Raw genomic sequence first — 14821 nt, forward strand, 5'->3', positions numbered from 1 at the left:
ACAGCACAGCTCGTTCCCCTGGGGAGCGACCCCCTCCCCGAACCCCTCGCGGCCGGCCCCAATCCGTTGGCAGCAGTGCCCAGAGGAGCTTGGCATTGAAGGAGGCACGTGGGGTAGGCGGGTGTGAGGAGCGAGCACGTGGTCCCGCCTCCTCAGCCCCGTGCATGCCCCCCGCCCCCTGTGAGGAGGGGTTTGGGGAGGTGGAGGCGGGCCCGGACAGGGGCGGGCGGTGGGCGGTGCAGAGCGTGGGGCTCCTGCCGCAGGCAGGAGCTGTCCGTAAGCCGTAGTGCTGAAGTAGGCGCGGACGTGCTTGGGTTCCCGCCGCGTGGTACCCGGCGCCCGGTGCCCGGGCCAGCGAAGACCATGGCGTTCATGGTGAAGACCATGGTGGGCGGCCAGCTGAAGAACCTTACTGGGAGCCTGGGGGGCGGCGAGGACAAGGGGGACGGGGACAAGTCGGCCGCCGAAGCGCAGGGCATGAGCCGAGAGGAGTATGAGGAATACCAGAAGCAACTGGTGGAAGAGAAGTGAGTGGGATCCCTCCCTGGCTCCAGCAGCCCTCCCCACCCCCCAAGGGCCGCGCGGCCCACCCTTAGGGCAGTCTCAGACCCCGAGCCCCTCCCCTACTTTTCTAGACGAGGTGAGAGGCTGGGATGCGCCCTCTAGGCTGCCCCCAGAGCCATCCCATCTCAAACCCAGAACCCCGCTCCACACTCGGGCCCAGGAGTGGGGGACGGGGAGATAGGGGCCTGGGACAAGGTGAGGGCACGTGCATTACTTGTTTCTGACGAAACAAGTAATCCCTTAATCCGATCTGGTCCCAGCCGTCTGTGTCTTCCAGCTGGAGCTCCTCTGAGCCTGAGGCTCTGAGAAAAGCGGTACAGCTGAGGCAGAATCAGTCATGGAGACAAATCCTGAGATGGGGTCCCTCATAGATAATTGAGGCTACTTGTGTGAGGACGACGCTGGGACAGAGAGGGAGCTGGGGTGGCGTTAGGGCCTGAACTCCACAGCTAAGCTGTTTGGGTCAGATCCTGGCTTCGTTTCTTTTTATCTGGGTGACCCTAGGCAAGTTACTTAACCTTTCTGTGCCTCGGTATCTTCTGTAAAATGGCAATGGTAATAAAACATGCCTTATATATTTATGAGGGTTAAATTACTTAATGCACATAAACTGCTTAGTGGAGCACCTGGAACACGGCAAATCATTAAAGGTTAGCTATTATTTCACTTAATCGTGATAACAGTTTTGTGAGTTGCAAGGTCTTATCCCCATTTTACGAAAGAGGAAGGTAAGTGACTTACTCAAAGACATAAAGTGGTAGTGGATTCAGGACGCGAACCCATGTCTGTCCTGAATACTTCGCCCCACACGACACAACCTGTCAGGAAAGGAAAAGACCGAGTCGGAGACCGCGAGGGACATATGTTAGGGTCTGCAGAGACAGCCAGACAGACACCCCCGCCCCGATAGCTCCCGTCCAGCGACGGGTACGGAGGCGATAAAGGGCTCTGTGATAGCTGGGAGAGGCAGTAAAGATTAATTCCGGCTGGTCAGAGCACCGAGCACCCAAAATACAGGCCCTCGGGCAGGAGGATGCAAACTGCGGCCAGGACCCAGAGACCCTTCCCGCCCCTTCCTCGCAGACCCCGCCCATTTTCACAGCCCGGGCAGTGATTCCGCCCCCGGTGCCCCCACAGGATGGAGCGGGACGCGCAGTTCACTCAGAGGAAGGCAGAGCGGGCCACGCTGCGGAGCCACTTCCGAGACAAATACCGGCTGCCCAAGGTAAGCTTAAGAGCCCGGGCTGTAAGGCACCACCGGGACCCCTGAGCTCTGGGCTCCGGACTCCTTTGCCCCACTCCCGGCGCCGCAGCTCTCAGGGAGTGTTTGATTAAATCATGGGTTCTCTCACTCGTTCATTCATTCACTGTTAACTGGAGCCGGCCAAGCCAGGGCTTGGCACTGAGGGGTAGTCCAGTCCTCGGGGGACTGATAGGTTTGTGTTTCTGGAGCCATTCCAGGCCCCTTCTCTCCTCCAACCCCCACTCACCCAACCCAGAGTCAGGCCTAGGCAGATGGAGAGTTGGAAGGCAGTAGATTTTACCACAGGTAAAATCTCTTGGGGCTTCTGAACACCCAGGGAGGGAGGTGGGTGGAAAGAAGGCAGCACCTTCTGTGGGCCAGGCACTTGACCTTCACACCCTTACCTAACCCCTCCGTGACTCTGCCAGGTAGCTACTACCCACACCTACAAATAAGTAAACTGAGGCTCAGAGAGATTAAGGGACTTGGCTAAGGCCATACAGCCAGCGAGGGATGGAACCGGAATCAGAGATCAAGCCTCTGCATGCTGAGCCTACACCTGCTCCCGGACCCCTTGCTGCCTTCCAGAGTATGAAGTCTGTCTGCAGAGAGCAAAGGAACCCCTTTGGTTGGCCAGGCAGCCAGGAGGATGTCTCCCCTAGGTACTGCAGCATCAGATGACCATGTAAGTGTTCTACTCCTGTTGCCTAAGGAGGGAACTGAGGCACAAGCCACTCCCCGTGCCCAGAATTGTGCTAGACTCTGAAGAGAAACAGAAGCACAGGCTACGGTACACCTGACCTTGATCTTCCACTTGAATTGGAAGATCAGATATGTGAATGTCACATTCACTCACTCAACAAATGTTCACTGAGCCCGTGGCTGCCTCTGACTCCCCACAGCACACTAGTCTTTTGAAAATTTCTCAAAGGGAGAGTTAAACTCAGCTAGGAATGGAGTCATTCCTCCAATGCTCGCACTAAGCGTATAAGAGACACAACTCTGCCATCGGGGAACACTGAGTCCATTAGGAGAGAGCAGACTTGGCTGTTAACTCAGTAGGACATAAAGTGGAAAGCCCCAGGGCCCCCAAAGGGACAGGGAAGTGCAATGACAACCAGTAGGCAGGTGCTGTGCAAGGAGAGCACAGATGTTGGAATCAGGGACATAGGTTTAAATCTAGCTCCCTCACTTCCTAGTGGTGTGACCTTGGGCAAGTTACTTAAGTTATCTGAGCCTCAATTTCCTTTTTTGTAAAATGGGGAAAACAATACCTACCTCACAGGGTTGTTGTGAGAATTAAAAGCACTCAGCTCCGTGTCAGCCACAGGATAGGTGTTTGGTGAATGGAACCCATCACTGTGATTGGTAACATCCTTCAGTGTAGTTAATGATAGTCAACACACGACTTAGCTGACTCAGTCTGTCTCTGAAGGATTTTCATGTTGTCATTATTCACTATGCTAGTGTCTTACCTTCAGCATCTCAGAGTGAAGTGAGGTGGTGTAAAAGTGCAAGGTCTCCATATCCAAGCGTCAAAAGCTTGATCCTGGGATGGGGGAGGGGGACTGAGCTCACTGGAACATGGAGCTCCAGAACCTTGGGGCCTGGAACCCAGCCCACGCCTCCTCCCTGCCACTCAACTCTGGGTTCTCACAGACCTCCAACCCCACCCCACTCCTTTTCCTCTTCCCTTCAGAATGAGACAGATGAGAGCCAGATCCAGATGGCAGGTGGAGACGTGGAGCTGCCCCGGGAGCTGGCCAAGATGATTGAGGAGGACACAGAGGAGGAGGAGGAAAGGGCCTCGGTCCTTGGGCAGCTGCCCAGTCTCCCTGGCTTGGACCTTGGCTCACTTAAGGACAAGGCCCAGACCACACTGGGGGACCTCAAGCAATCAGCTGAGAAGTGCCACATCATGTGACTACTTCCTCTGGGGTTGCCCACTGGGGTGACCAGAGGGCTGGCCCCACATAAGTGCTAACAGCATGCCTCTAATCCCAGGGACCCATATCCCATCTTGGCTTTGTTTCCCTGCCCCAGGCCAGCCCCAGGACCCTTCTCATCCATGGCTCCAATCTGCCTTCTGCTTTCTCCCTCTCCAATGGGACCAAAGTCCCCATTCCTCACCCTACCCCTCAGGACCCACCCTCCCTACTCAGCCTGGGAAGGCCTCCCAAGATTGTAAGAATAGGCCCGACCCTCTCTGGCCATGGCCCCAAGTTCCCGAACATAGAAGCACACATAGAGGGACACACAGAGGGATACAGAGACCCTGGCATGTGCAGAGGGATATGGCATAGATGCATCCTGGCCCACGCAAACACAAACACAGGCCAGCTCCCCTGGGTGCCTAGCTCCTCTAGACACCAACATTCAGATGCGCTTAGAGAGGGGCTTGGGGCAGACACCCTCAGCAGTCAGGAGGCCTGAGTTCAAGCCTCCACATTTATTCTCCTTAAAACCCAGTGCCCTTTCTGGGCCTTATTTCATCATCTGTAAAATGGGAATGGACTGGGTGATTTCTAAGACTTTCTAGCTTGGCCTCCCCGGCCCCTAAGAGTCAACCCCACAGCCCTCGTTGGGTAGGGTAGCAGCTGCAGCCATAGCCTTAAGGGGCTGCCACCGTGGGCTCCGGCTCTCGGAAGCTGAGTGATGCTATGAGGGGCCTAGTGCCAAGGATGAAGCTGGCACTGAACAGCAGCCCAGGTGGCTCCGGGCCTTCTCTGGGCCCAGGGCCCAGCCAATTTCTGTTCTGTTCCTGTAGAACTCTCTCTGGATTCCATAGCTGGATTTCCTCTCTCAGCTCAGTGAAAAATAAAAATTCCAGATGACCTGCCTATTCTTCCACTTCTTACTGACCTCCAGGAGTCTTGGGTTTCACAGGCCCCTAACCCTGCCCTTGGAGGGGTGTCCTCTACCTCCCACCCACAGCTTCACAGGAGTGCCAGCTCCTATAGGATATTCAAGCTCTGCCCTCTCAGGGCCCTGGGCTGGGGCGGGGTCCCTGCACTGACTGAGCACCAGGTTCAGCCTGTGGCCAGATGAAATAACTCTGGGCTTTGAGGAGGCTGTGGCAGCCATCTGGATGGGCGGCACCTCAGGAAGGCTGGGTCACTACCTGAGACTGTAGGAGGGGCTGAGGCTCAACCACAGCTGTCTCTGGCACCTGTGCCTATATCCCCCTCCACACCTTGGAAAAGGAAGGTGTAACAAAAAGAAGGCAGGGCAACTGTGTTCCAGCCCAGGCACTGCTGTGTGACTTTGAGCAGGTCCCTTTCCTTCTCTGAACCTGTTTTCCCCCCTGTGAAATTAAGAGCCCCACCCCACCCAATAATACCTGTTTCAAAAGGTGACCATTTGTAAAGCCCTTGGCACATGATGGACCATATCAATAAATGGTAACCCATTCTTTAAAGAAAAGTGAAGAGTCCAAATCTCATCCTCTCATCCTGCTCACTGGTGTCTGTGTGTGTGTGGGGGGGGTATCCAGGAGACCAACCAGGAGGGTCCACAAGCAGGCCATCCCAGGGGCCTGAGAGGAACAAGGTGCTGACCCTGGTGCCCCCACTTGACACCAGCCTGTGGAGAAGCCAGCCAAGATTTACAGGTGGAAGAGCTGCGGGTTTGGTTTCAAGGGCAAAGCTTCTGTTAGGCCTCCTTTGTAAAATAAGAACAAGGAACATAAAACCTGTGCAATAGGTAATGTGGGGAGGGACAGGTGGAGGAGAGAGGACGAGGAGTTAGGAGGGTGGAGGCAGGGAAGGACGCAGGCCCAGGAGCTGGGCACTGCTGCTCAGGCTGTCACGCTGCGCCTTCTCTCTTGAGCATCCCAGGGGAAGGGGTCTGGGCCTCTGAGCTGCTCCTAGGCTGCCCCCCGGGGCAGTCACTGGACAAAAACCCCTCCTGATCTTCCTGGAGCTGGAGGAGACCAAGTCCCGGCCCCAGGCTGTGTGTGGGGGGCGGGCATGGGCCTCCTTGGCAGCTGTCAGCAGCAAGGCTCACGTCAGCACTCCACCCTCCGGGGCCTTCTGCCTAATGGGATTGGACAGACCCCTTTCCCCTCAGTGGTTTTCAGGACCAAGAGCAAAAGAGGCAGGAATGTGGGCCATGGGGAGGCTGGGGGGTGAGCACTCACTGAACCCTCACACAGTGGGCTGGCTGGGGCCTGGGGTTAGGGAGCGGCAGGTTCCTTCCTCACAGCCTAAGAACCCTGAGCAGCTCTGACCTGTCTGCACGTCCCTGGAATCGGGGTGGGGGGTGGGTAGTGGAGGCTCTGGGGCAGGAGCTGGCTCTGGGGCTCAGGCAGAGTTGGGCACGGAGGGCAGGCTGAGGGGTCCCCAGGCTCTGCTGGCCTCCCCCGCCTCCCGCTTCCTTCCCCTGCTCTTCTCCCAGGGTTGGTCCTTTGGGAGAAGAGTCCAACGCTGGCTGGGCTTGGGGGACTTAGTGGAGGTAGGAGGACAGGGCAGAGTAAGCGCCCAGATGCTGGAGGGGACAGTGGGCAGCAGCGGGTGGAGGAGGCCTGCCCCGCCTTGGGCACTTTCTTTTTTTTTTTTTTTTTTTTACAGACCTAGTTCTAACTGGTAGTCAAGAATCATAGATACATCACAAACACTTGGGCACTTTCAAGGTTTTAAAGGTGAGAGGCAGAAACAACTCTCACTCCTAGGAGAAAAACCATATTATTAAAAAAGCAGATTAGCATATTTCCCATAGGCCTCTGTCATTCAAAGAAAGCCCTAGGGAGCCCCACCTCCTCTGGCTGGCTGCCTCCCTCCTTGGCAGGTGGCTTAGACACATCTAAATGTCTTGCCCAGGAAGGGCCCTTCCCCAGGGCCTCCTCCACCTGCCTCAGCCTCCCAGGCCTTTCCTGTACCCAGTGCCCCCATGGGGGCCCACTCCTCTCCACATCCACATGTATCATAATACCAGGCCCCTGTTCTCAGACAGCCAATGCAGACATCACAAACAAACAACTGGGGTCTGAGGGGCCAACCTTTCATCCCATCATCCTTCTATTCAATTAGTCTTTCACAAACCCTGTCCTCCTCACTCCCACTCTCCCTCCCACCCATTCTTCTCCACTCACCCACCCAGCTGGGTCCATTCATTCTCCTCCTTCCTTCCCCTCATTTTACTCACTGAGGCTTTTTCATCCAGCCCGTTCCCCATCTGAAAATAACATTTATTGAATTCTGGGTGCCAGGCTCATGTACGGTGACTCATTTAATCCTTAACATTCCCACGGGGCATTTATGTTCATCCTCATTTTACTGAGAAACAGGCTAATCAGTGGGTCCCAAGCTTCAGGGCCAAATGGCAAGGCCAGAATTTTAGCTATGCCTCCTGCCCTCTGGGCCACTGCTCTACACTGCCTCCCAAGAGTCAGGCTTCAGGGAAATTAGGTCCCTCCTAACGTTTCCTTCCCTGTACAGCAGCCCTTTAAGGTCTGCACGGAAGGCTGAGCAGCCTTGGTGGCTGGTCAGGGGGTGAGCTCCCCTTCCCCTAAGTCCCCAAAGATGCTCCTGAGTGCCATTCAGGCCAAGACCCCATCAGTGGCTGGGGCGAGGGCTGCTGGAAACCACCCCAACTTGGGGGGTCTGGGGAGCTGAGCATGAACACAGGACACCCTAGAGGATGCCCTTTCCCCGATCTAGCTCACTGCCCACTCACTGGCCCAGGGTAAGAGGGGGCAGCGACTGGGGTGAGGGAGTGTGCAATGCAGAGCACAGAGGGCAGCAGGACTGCACCCTTGCCATTGAGCCCTCCTCCACGTGCAGAGAGGAAGGGCCTTGCCTGGGCTCCCAGGCCTGTGCTGGTCTCCTGGGTGGTGGGAGGACTGGTGGCTGGTCCACCTGACTCTCCCAGATCTCCCAGGGGCTAAGGGCAGGAGGCAGATGTGGCTCTCACTCCCCCACCCTGGGGCCTCCCCAGCCCTCCCTCATGTCACCCAGCTTTTCCTGGGGCTCCTCTAGTCCCAGCCTGTGAACAGGGGCTACCTCCAGTTTCTCCCAGGTCAAGAAGCGAAGAACAAGTTTAGAAAATAATTTAATAGAAAAACAATGAATTACATTCTTTACACCCAGCCTCCTATAGGGAAAGCAGACAACTCTTGCCCCAAGGAGGCATTTCAGGGCAGAAGGGTTAGAAATCACTAACACCCTCTCTGACTTTTTAGAAAAGAAACCCCTAAATAACTCTAGGTGTATATATTCTTTCCAGATTAAAGTCACTTTGTTCTCCTGAAAGCCCATGTAGGGGGTTGAGGAGATAGTAGCAGTCCCATTGGAGAGATGGGGAGACCCAGGCCCAGAAAGGGGAAGGAGCTTGCCCGGGGTCACACACTGGAGTAGCAGCAGTGTCAGACCTAGAATCAGGTCTCCTGGATCACTGGGTCCCCTGGAGCCTGAAAGGCCAGGCAGCCCCCATGCCTCCCCATCCCAGGCCAGGACCAGCTCTGAGGCCAGTAGGGGCATTCCCCACAGAGGGATGAAGGTGGGAGGAATGACTGAGGACCCCTCCCCTTGTACCCCCCAGGCCAGGGCAAGAACAAGGCATGGGATTTCTCAAATTTGCCTCACCTCTACAAAAGATATTATTTTCATGCATGAAGGATTATCTTAAAATATTGAGAGGGTGGGCAGGGGTCAGCTCCCAGGAAGACTGGTGAGTTCTGTGGGGCTGAGTGCATATGGTGGGATGGGTGCTCCCTGAGGGGTCTTGGAGTGCCCTGCTCCACTGCAAGGAGGGAGGTAAGTTGCAATAAAGGCTCCCAGGAAGGAAAGGGGTGGGCACAGCTGCCTCCTGGCAAGGAGGGGAAAGAGAACAAGTGCCCTGCAGAGGGCTCCCTGATCGTCTCAGAGCAAAAACAGAAATCAACAGGCTCAGGGCTCAGCAACCACCAAATAACAGAAGTCACGTGAAAGAAACACTCTTCTCCCAGAGTCCTCCCCACCCCAGTGCTCCCAGTACACACAGTGGGTAGGGAGTTAAGAGTTTTTCAAGTGGTGCTGGGGATGCTGGGATGTGGGGTGTCCCAGAGTTGCCCATCCAGGAAGCCTGCTCCGCAGGGTGGCAGAGGGCCACAGAATTCTGAGGGTCAGCTGGGGTGAGCGTGCCCCCAATTCCCAGTGACCTGTCCAATCATCCTGCAGCGTCACTGCAGAGTACAAGCTGTGGAGGGGAAAGTGGGGAGCGTCAGTCTCAGGTCTCTGGCAAAAGAGGCAGAATCCAGGGCTGCCCCAGCTCTCACCCCTCCTTGCGGGGAGGGTCAGACCCCAGGGCAGGACTCACAGCTACGAACAGACTCCGACAGCCCCTCTTTGTCCAGGGTCTCAGCTTCCCAATGAGACTCCCTCATCTGCGGAACATAAAGGGCAGAGACAGTGATGGAGAGGCCTTCAGACAGAGACGAGAGGAAGACATACACAGTGGGGAGCAGGGGACAGACGGCCACAGGCAGAGAGGAACAGAACACATACAGCTTCATCCCAGTGTGGGCCCCCATGTGCCCACCTTGACCTGCTCCTTCAGGTATTCAGCTCGAGCCATGAGATTCTGAACCTGACAAGGGAAGACATGCCCATGGACGTGGGGCGAGGAGAGGCCTCCAAATGGAGCTCCTCCTCACTCCCGATGCTCTCCAGAACCCTCTGCCTCATTAGAACAACTTGCCGCTGAGTCCTTATCTGCTCCTTCCTCCAGGAAGCCTCCCGATTGCTGCTGAGTTCCCAGATCCTGCCTGTCCCCTTGCCCTGACCTGAGCACCCAAGCCCTGACAGAGTGCGAGGGGCCACCAACTTAGCAAGTCTGTGTGGTCTAACTCCCAGACTTGGAGCACCCTGAGGGAACCCAAGGAGGTCCCCACAAATGGGAGCGGGGCAAACGGGGAAGAGGAAGTCCCCCAAGCCTCCCGACCCCAGTGGGCACCTCAGTGTGAAGCAGCTCCCGCCTCCGGCCTGGGGGCTCCGCTGCAGAGAGAGGGAGGGCACGTGGTGAGGGCAGGGCAGCCAGAGGCTTAGGGGAGTACGGTGATGGGGCCTCACCTGCCAGCAGTAGAAGCAGCTCCCCCAGGCCGTGCTGGTACAGGGCCAGAGCATCCTGCTCCCCGCCAGCCTCATCCTCCTGCAGCCACAGAGACACCAGGTCATTTAGGGGCATGACTTGGATTCCTCCCTGCCCTGCCCAGACCCCTCCCCCTGGCTACAAACCTTAGCCACGGCAGCTGAAGCCACTTCCAGGGCAGCTAGGAGGCGCGGCTTGTCCCGGGCCATCTCTGGGACGAGGCGCAAAGGCTCAGGGTGAGGGGAGCAGCCTGCTTTCTCATCTCAGGATGCCGACCCCAACCTGCCTCCCCCTCAGGCTGGAGGGAAGTTGCTGGGAACTGGTGGTCAGCCAGGATTGGGGCCTACCTCTGAGCAGGTCTCGGGCAGAGGTCCCCTGCCTCAACAGGGCCCGATTGGAGGAGGAGACGATGGCCTTGAGCTCCTCAGCCCGGGACACGTACTGTCCCACCTGCAGGAGGACAAGGGGCCGAGGAAGGGCTCTCTCACCTTGCCTGCCTCACCAGCACCCACCTCCAGGTTCTCCCTCAGGGACCGCCCCAGACTGTAATGTCAGAGGTCAACTGAGGCTGGCCTGACCCCCTTCCCAGGGAGAGAGGTTCCTCTAAGAGCCAATCCCCAGAGGCCCTGGGATCCCTCACCCATTTCCTCAGGGGACTCTCATTCACCTTTGCCTTAATTGCCTCCTTCCGCTGGGTGTCCACTTCATCTGCAGAAAGTGCGGGTTTATACGAGGAGTCTAGAGTGAGGAGACGGCTGCCCCACACCAAACCCTCTGGAATCCCCCAAAGCATTAAGTTCCAGATTTACCCTCTGCCTTGTCTCCCACAAAATTCTGGAAGGGGAGCTGCTTCTGGAATCCAGCCACTGCAGCTATGGCTGACCCCACCCCTGCTGCACCCGGCCTGGCACTCACAGTGCAGGGCAGGCACGAAGAAGTCCAGAGCCTTGCAGTAGAGAGATAAAGCGGCCGCGGCGTCCCCCTCCTGGTCCTTCTTCACAGCCTGCACCACCAAGGCGGTCTGGGGGACAGACAAATGAGAAGTCATGCCCACCCCCCATACTCACCACAAGGGGCGATGCCCTGAGCCCACCCTCTGCCTCCTGCTGGGCAAATCACCTGGTCACCACTGAAAGGGGTAGATGAAACCCCCAACCTGCCCTCGGCCCACCCATCTCCCTTGGTTGCTCACTGCTTGTGCCAGGCTCTCCCCACTCGGCATGTGCTCCAGGTCCACCCAAGGGTGGGCAAAGAAGTCCTGGAAGGAGATGCGGCGGCTGGGGTCCCGCTCCAGAAGCCGCTGCAGCAGGTCCCGGCAGTCCTGGGAGAGGGCAGGACGCAGGGGGAGCTGCGGGGGTGGGGGAGGTACAGATCACACTGGGCTCCGGCACCTCGGCCCCCAGCCCCAGGCGCCGGTCAGGACCACCCTGTCCTGGGACGCCCCAGAGATACACATTAGGCAGATAAAGTGAGACCAGGAAGAACAGTGATGGGTCAAAGTGTCACAGCCAGTGAGAGCCAAGCCTCCTCCCCCAGGCTCCTGTCCACGCCCTCACTGGAACCCGTAGCTGTCATGGAACCCTGTTTCCAGATCCTTTTCCCCTCTCTGGAATATGTTTCGGGGAAGGCTGGGCCTAGGTCTGCTTTGGCCTTCTCCCCATGGAGGGCCTGCAGCGGGCTTTGCTCCCTGTTGTGGCTGATCTGAGTCCCTGGAACTGAATGGAGCCGACTTCCAGGCTAGGGTGTGTCCCAGCTCCACGAAGGTGGCCTGGAGACCACACCCCAGTCTGTGCAGGTGGCAGTGAGGTCTCCTACCTCAGGGCCCTGACTCTCTCCGCCCCACAGCAGGTGCCGAGGCCCTGCTAGACCTACCTCAATAACCCGGTTGCTCCGGATCTTCTCTTCCAGCTCCGAGAACGACCTGGAGGCAAAGGGGGGCTGCCCGAAGAGGGCTTCTGTGGAAGGGAGGCAGAGGGGAGGCTGGCAGGGGATAGGGTCAAGCCTGGCCTGGCCCACTCCTGGGGAGCAGCCCCAGACCAGGAGAGTCAGCGTTCTCATTAAAACGCTTCAGGAGTGGCCCAGAGAGGCCTTGCAGTGCAGGCCTCCAGGTGGGGGCAGGGGACAGCGCTCTCACCATACAGGATGACCCCCACGGACCAGAGGTCCACACGGGCATCGTACTGCCGCTGACACACCATCTCGGGAGCCATGTAGAGGGGAGAGCCACGGAGCACATGCTTCTCATCCCAGGGGGACATGTGCTGTGCAAAGCCAAAGTCTGCAGGCAAGAGGCCAGGCAGCAGGGCTCAGATTCCAGCTGCTTCTGCTCCTGGCCTTTACAGCCTCACCCTGGGCTCCAGTGCAGTTTCAGGTTAATGGGCCTCTCTGGCCTCCAGTTTCAGGTTAAGGGGCCTCTCTGGCCTCCAGTTTCAAGTCAGTTCTCCTCCAAATTTTATCAGGGGCCACAACCACTGCTTTCCCACCTCACACTCTCCAACACTGCCACCACAGATTGAGTCATACTTTGAGCCCCAATCTTGGTGACAGATAAAGTACTAACCCTGGTCACACTCTGAAGCCTGACTCTGGTCACACACTGAGCCCTGAGCCCGCCCATGACACTGCTGGAGTCGAGCCTGGGTAGCCTGAGAAAGGCACTACCTTTTGGTGATGGGGCCCATCCCTGGACCTCCCCAGTCTGTCACTGTTTGATGACTCAGTAGAGGGCTCCATGAGAGCCACCCTCCAAACCTCCACGCCTTTTGTTCCAGACTCATACCTGCCAACTTAAGGTGGGGCTTCTCCAAGGAGCTCAGCAGAATGTTCTGTGGCTTCAGGTCCAGGTGAGAGATGTTCCGTTCATGCAGGAACTGCAGGGCACTAGCTGGGGAGTAGGACCCATGCAGAGACACAGGTCAGAGAAGCCCATCTCCCACACCCTCTCACCTCCCCAGCCTTATATCTGCCCCTTCAAGCCTGCACAACCCCAGTTCTGACCTGGCTGGTCTACCAAATGCTTTACATACAAGCACCAGGCTCCCCCTTCTGCTAAGAATTTTCCCCACCCCCACCTCAAGTGACCTCCTTTCCTCCCTTGTACCCCTTCACAAGTCTCCCATCCTCCTAGAAGCTTCCCTAGATGCCCCAGCCCTTTAGGTCCTTGCTCTCTTCCTTAGCAAAGCACTTGGGTCTTTGGTATGTTCTATAAGGTCTTTGCATTACATTCCACGTGTGGAAGCCTGCACTCCCCACAGATCGGGGCTCCTCCCCGTCTCCCTCACAGCATCCTTAAGCCAGGGATGGGCACATAGCAAGGATGGGCCCTAAAAATCCAAGCTGGGCTGGGAGACGACTGCTAAGAGTGTCAGAGCACTAAGCCTGGGGCAGGGGTAGTGTGAGAGGGCAGAGATCATGGGAAGGGGTGTCAGGCTGGGGTCAGAGGCTTTTACCCAACTGCTGCATGAAGACCCGAGCCACCTTCTCAGGCAGAATCCTGCGGGTATGGATGAAGCGAGACAGGTCACCTCCTGCACAGAATTCCATGATGAGGTAGATGTTGTCACTGTCCCACTGTGGTTAAAGGCAGAGAGGAGGCTTGAGGAGAGTGTCTCTTCTCCAGCCCCCTTTAGGGGTGGCCCCATCCCAGGCCCACACCTGGAAGTCTTTCAGCTGTACGATGTGGCGGTGTCGAATGCCCTTGAGGATCTCAATCTCTGTCAGGAGGTTTTCCACAGATGCCTTGTTCAGACTCTTCTTGGACACGCACTTTATGGCTACCACCTCACGAGTATCCTTCTGTGGGGAAAGGAGATTTGACGGCTCTGCCTTGAGGGTACCAGGGACTATGTGTGGCCAGAAGGGCTCTGGTTCCCTCTGCCCCTCTCCCCCTCACAGGGCCTACCCACTCACACTAGCATCCAGGCTTCCCAGCTGCCCCTTCTCAGGCCAATGAGGCACCCGGATTCTGGAATCCCGGCTTCCCCACCAGCCTGGTGTTCTCTGCTCCACAATCCCTTTCATTGTATTCTAGAGTGCCCCTGCTAAAGCATGTTATTCACTGTTCTAAACTGCCCACTCTGCTTCCTAAGTGGGTCCAGCCTTCTAGAACCCTGCCCCATACTCCTCCCAGACCATAGGTATCCTCCCTGTTTCGAGCCTGTTCTTCAGCCACTGACACCGAGGCGCCATCGAGGTCTCCACCTGTCTCTTCACACAACAGGGGTGTGTGTATGTGTGTTTGTTTTGAAGACCTATTGGTGGCGGTCACCACCCACCTCCTCCACGGAAGGTCCCCTGCACCCTCCCAGTGTGCCCTCTGGGGCCCTTCCCTCTTTAGACTTACTGAACGTGCAATGGGGTTGGTAGGGCTACGGCTACCGCTAACGGCTCTCACACCCTCTCTAACCCTTTCTAGTTTCCCGGCCCGGCACCCGCCTGGGCTTGCTCAGGGTCTGGCGGGCACCGGGGCCAGGCCCTCAAAAGTTCTCGTGCCCCCGATTCCTGCCTCGCACAGAAGCCCCGGGGCGCCCCGCACCCACCTTGGCGTAGGCCTTGTACACCGTGGCGTACGTGCCACTGCCCAAGCGCTCGGTGAGAATGAAACCGTCCAGCCGCGGAGGGCCCCAGCCAGGGCCCGCCATCCCGACCGCCGCGCGCCCGCTGCCGGGCGCTTCCTGATTTCCGGCGCCGGGTTCCGGCCAGGAGCCCAGAACGGACAGCGCGCGGCTGTAGGACAGAACTCCACGCTGCCCCCAGCGGAGCCCGCCGAAAGTGCAGCGCGGCGGGCGGGGCGGGGCGGGGCGCCGGCTCCCCACCGCCCCCGAGCCCCGCCCCCTCCAGGGGCTCCAGTGGCTGCTCCTGGGCGCCTCCACCCGCATTGGAAATCACATGACCCGCCAGTACCCGCAAGATCCGTTTGGGGATACTGAGGAGCTCGCGGGCCTAACAGGA

General features: G+C 57.7%; 2 protein-coding genes across 2 annotated transcripts; one reads left to right on the plus strand and one right to left on the minus strand.

The window, feature by feature from the left end:
* The first annotated feature begins 259 nt into the window (after nucleotides 1-259).
* On the plus strand, nucleotides 260-4657 carry CPLX3 (complexin 3). Its single transcript, XM_065872478.1, has 3 exons — nucleotides 260-527; nucleotides 1702-1789; nucleotides 3507-4657. The coding sequence occupies exons 1-3, from the start codon at nucleotides 364-366 to the stop codon at nucleotides 3729-3731; spliced, it is 477 nt and encodes a 158-aa protein (XP_065728550.1). The 5' UTR covers nucleotides 260-363; the 3' UTR covers nucleotides 3732-4657.
* Nucleotides 4658-7839: 3182 nt separating this feature from the next.
* On the minus strand, nucleotides 7840-14547 carry ULK3 (unc-51 like kinase 3). The gene is made up of 16 exons (XM_065871408.1): nucleotides 14410-14547; nucleotides 13526-13666; nucleotides 13321-13441; nucleotides 12651-12755; nucleotides 12006-12149; nucleotides 11744-11826; nucleotides 11064-11219; nucleotides 10787-10892; nucleotides 10539-10579; nucleotides 10219-10321; nucleotides 10018-10082; nucleotides 9853-9931; nucleotides 9737-9777; nucleotides 9323-9370; nucleotides 9101-9167; nucleotides 7840-8980 (listed from the first exon to the last, which is right to left on the minus strand). Exons 1-16 carry the CDS (start codon nucleotides 14509-14511, stop codon nucleotides 8964-8966), a joined length of 1419 nt encoding a protein of 472 aa, XP_065727480.1. The 5' UTR covers nucleotides 14512-14547; the 3' UTR covers nucleotides 7840-8963.
* Between the last annotated feature and the right edge of the window lie 274 nt (nucleotides 14548-14821).

The sequence above is a fragment of the Phocoena phocoena genome, chromosome 2, assembly GCF_963924675.1.
Source record: "Phocoena phocoena chromosome 2, mPhoPho1.1, whole genome shotgun sequence".
NCBI lineage: Eukaryota > Metazoa > Chordata > Mammalia > Artiodactyla > Phocoenidae > Phocoena > Phocoena phocoena.

Excerpts from the sequence above, each read along its gene's own strand:
- CPLX3 (XM_065872478.1), top strand. The coding sequence starts at position 364 with ATGGCGTTCATGGTGAAGACCATGGTGGGCGGCCAGCTGAAGAACCTT. Across the intron at positions 528-1,701 it reads AAGCAACTGGTGGAAGAGAA|GATGGAGCGGGACGCGCAGT; the intron begins GTGAGTGGGATC and ends GTGCCCCCACAG. Across the intron at positions 1,790-3,506 it reads ACAAATACCGGCTGCCCAAG|AATGAGACAGATGAGAGCCA; the intron begins GTAAGCTTAAGA and ends TCTTCCCTTCAG.
- ULK3 (XM_065871408.1), bottom strand. The coding sequence starts at position 14,511 with ATGGCGGGCCCTGGCTGGGGCCCTCCGCGGCTGGACGGTTTCATTCTC. Across the intron at positions 11,827-12,005 it reads CGTGGGGGTCATCCTGTATG|AAGCCCTCTTCGGGCAGCCC; the intron begins GTGAGAGCGCTG and ends TCCCTTCCACAG. Across the intron at positions 9,778-9,852 it reads GCTGCTTCTACTGCTGGCAG|CGGAGCCCCCAGGCCGGAGG; the intron begins GTGAGGCCCCAT and ends CTCTCTCTGCAG.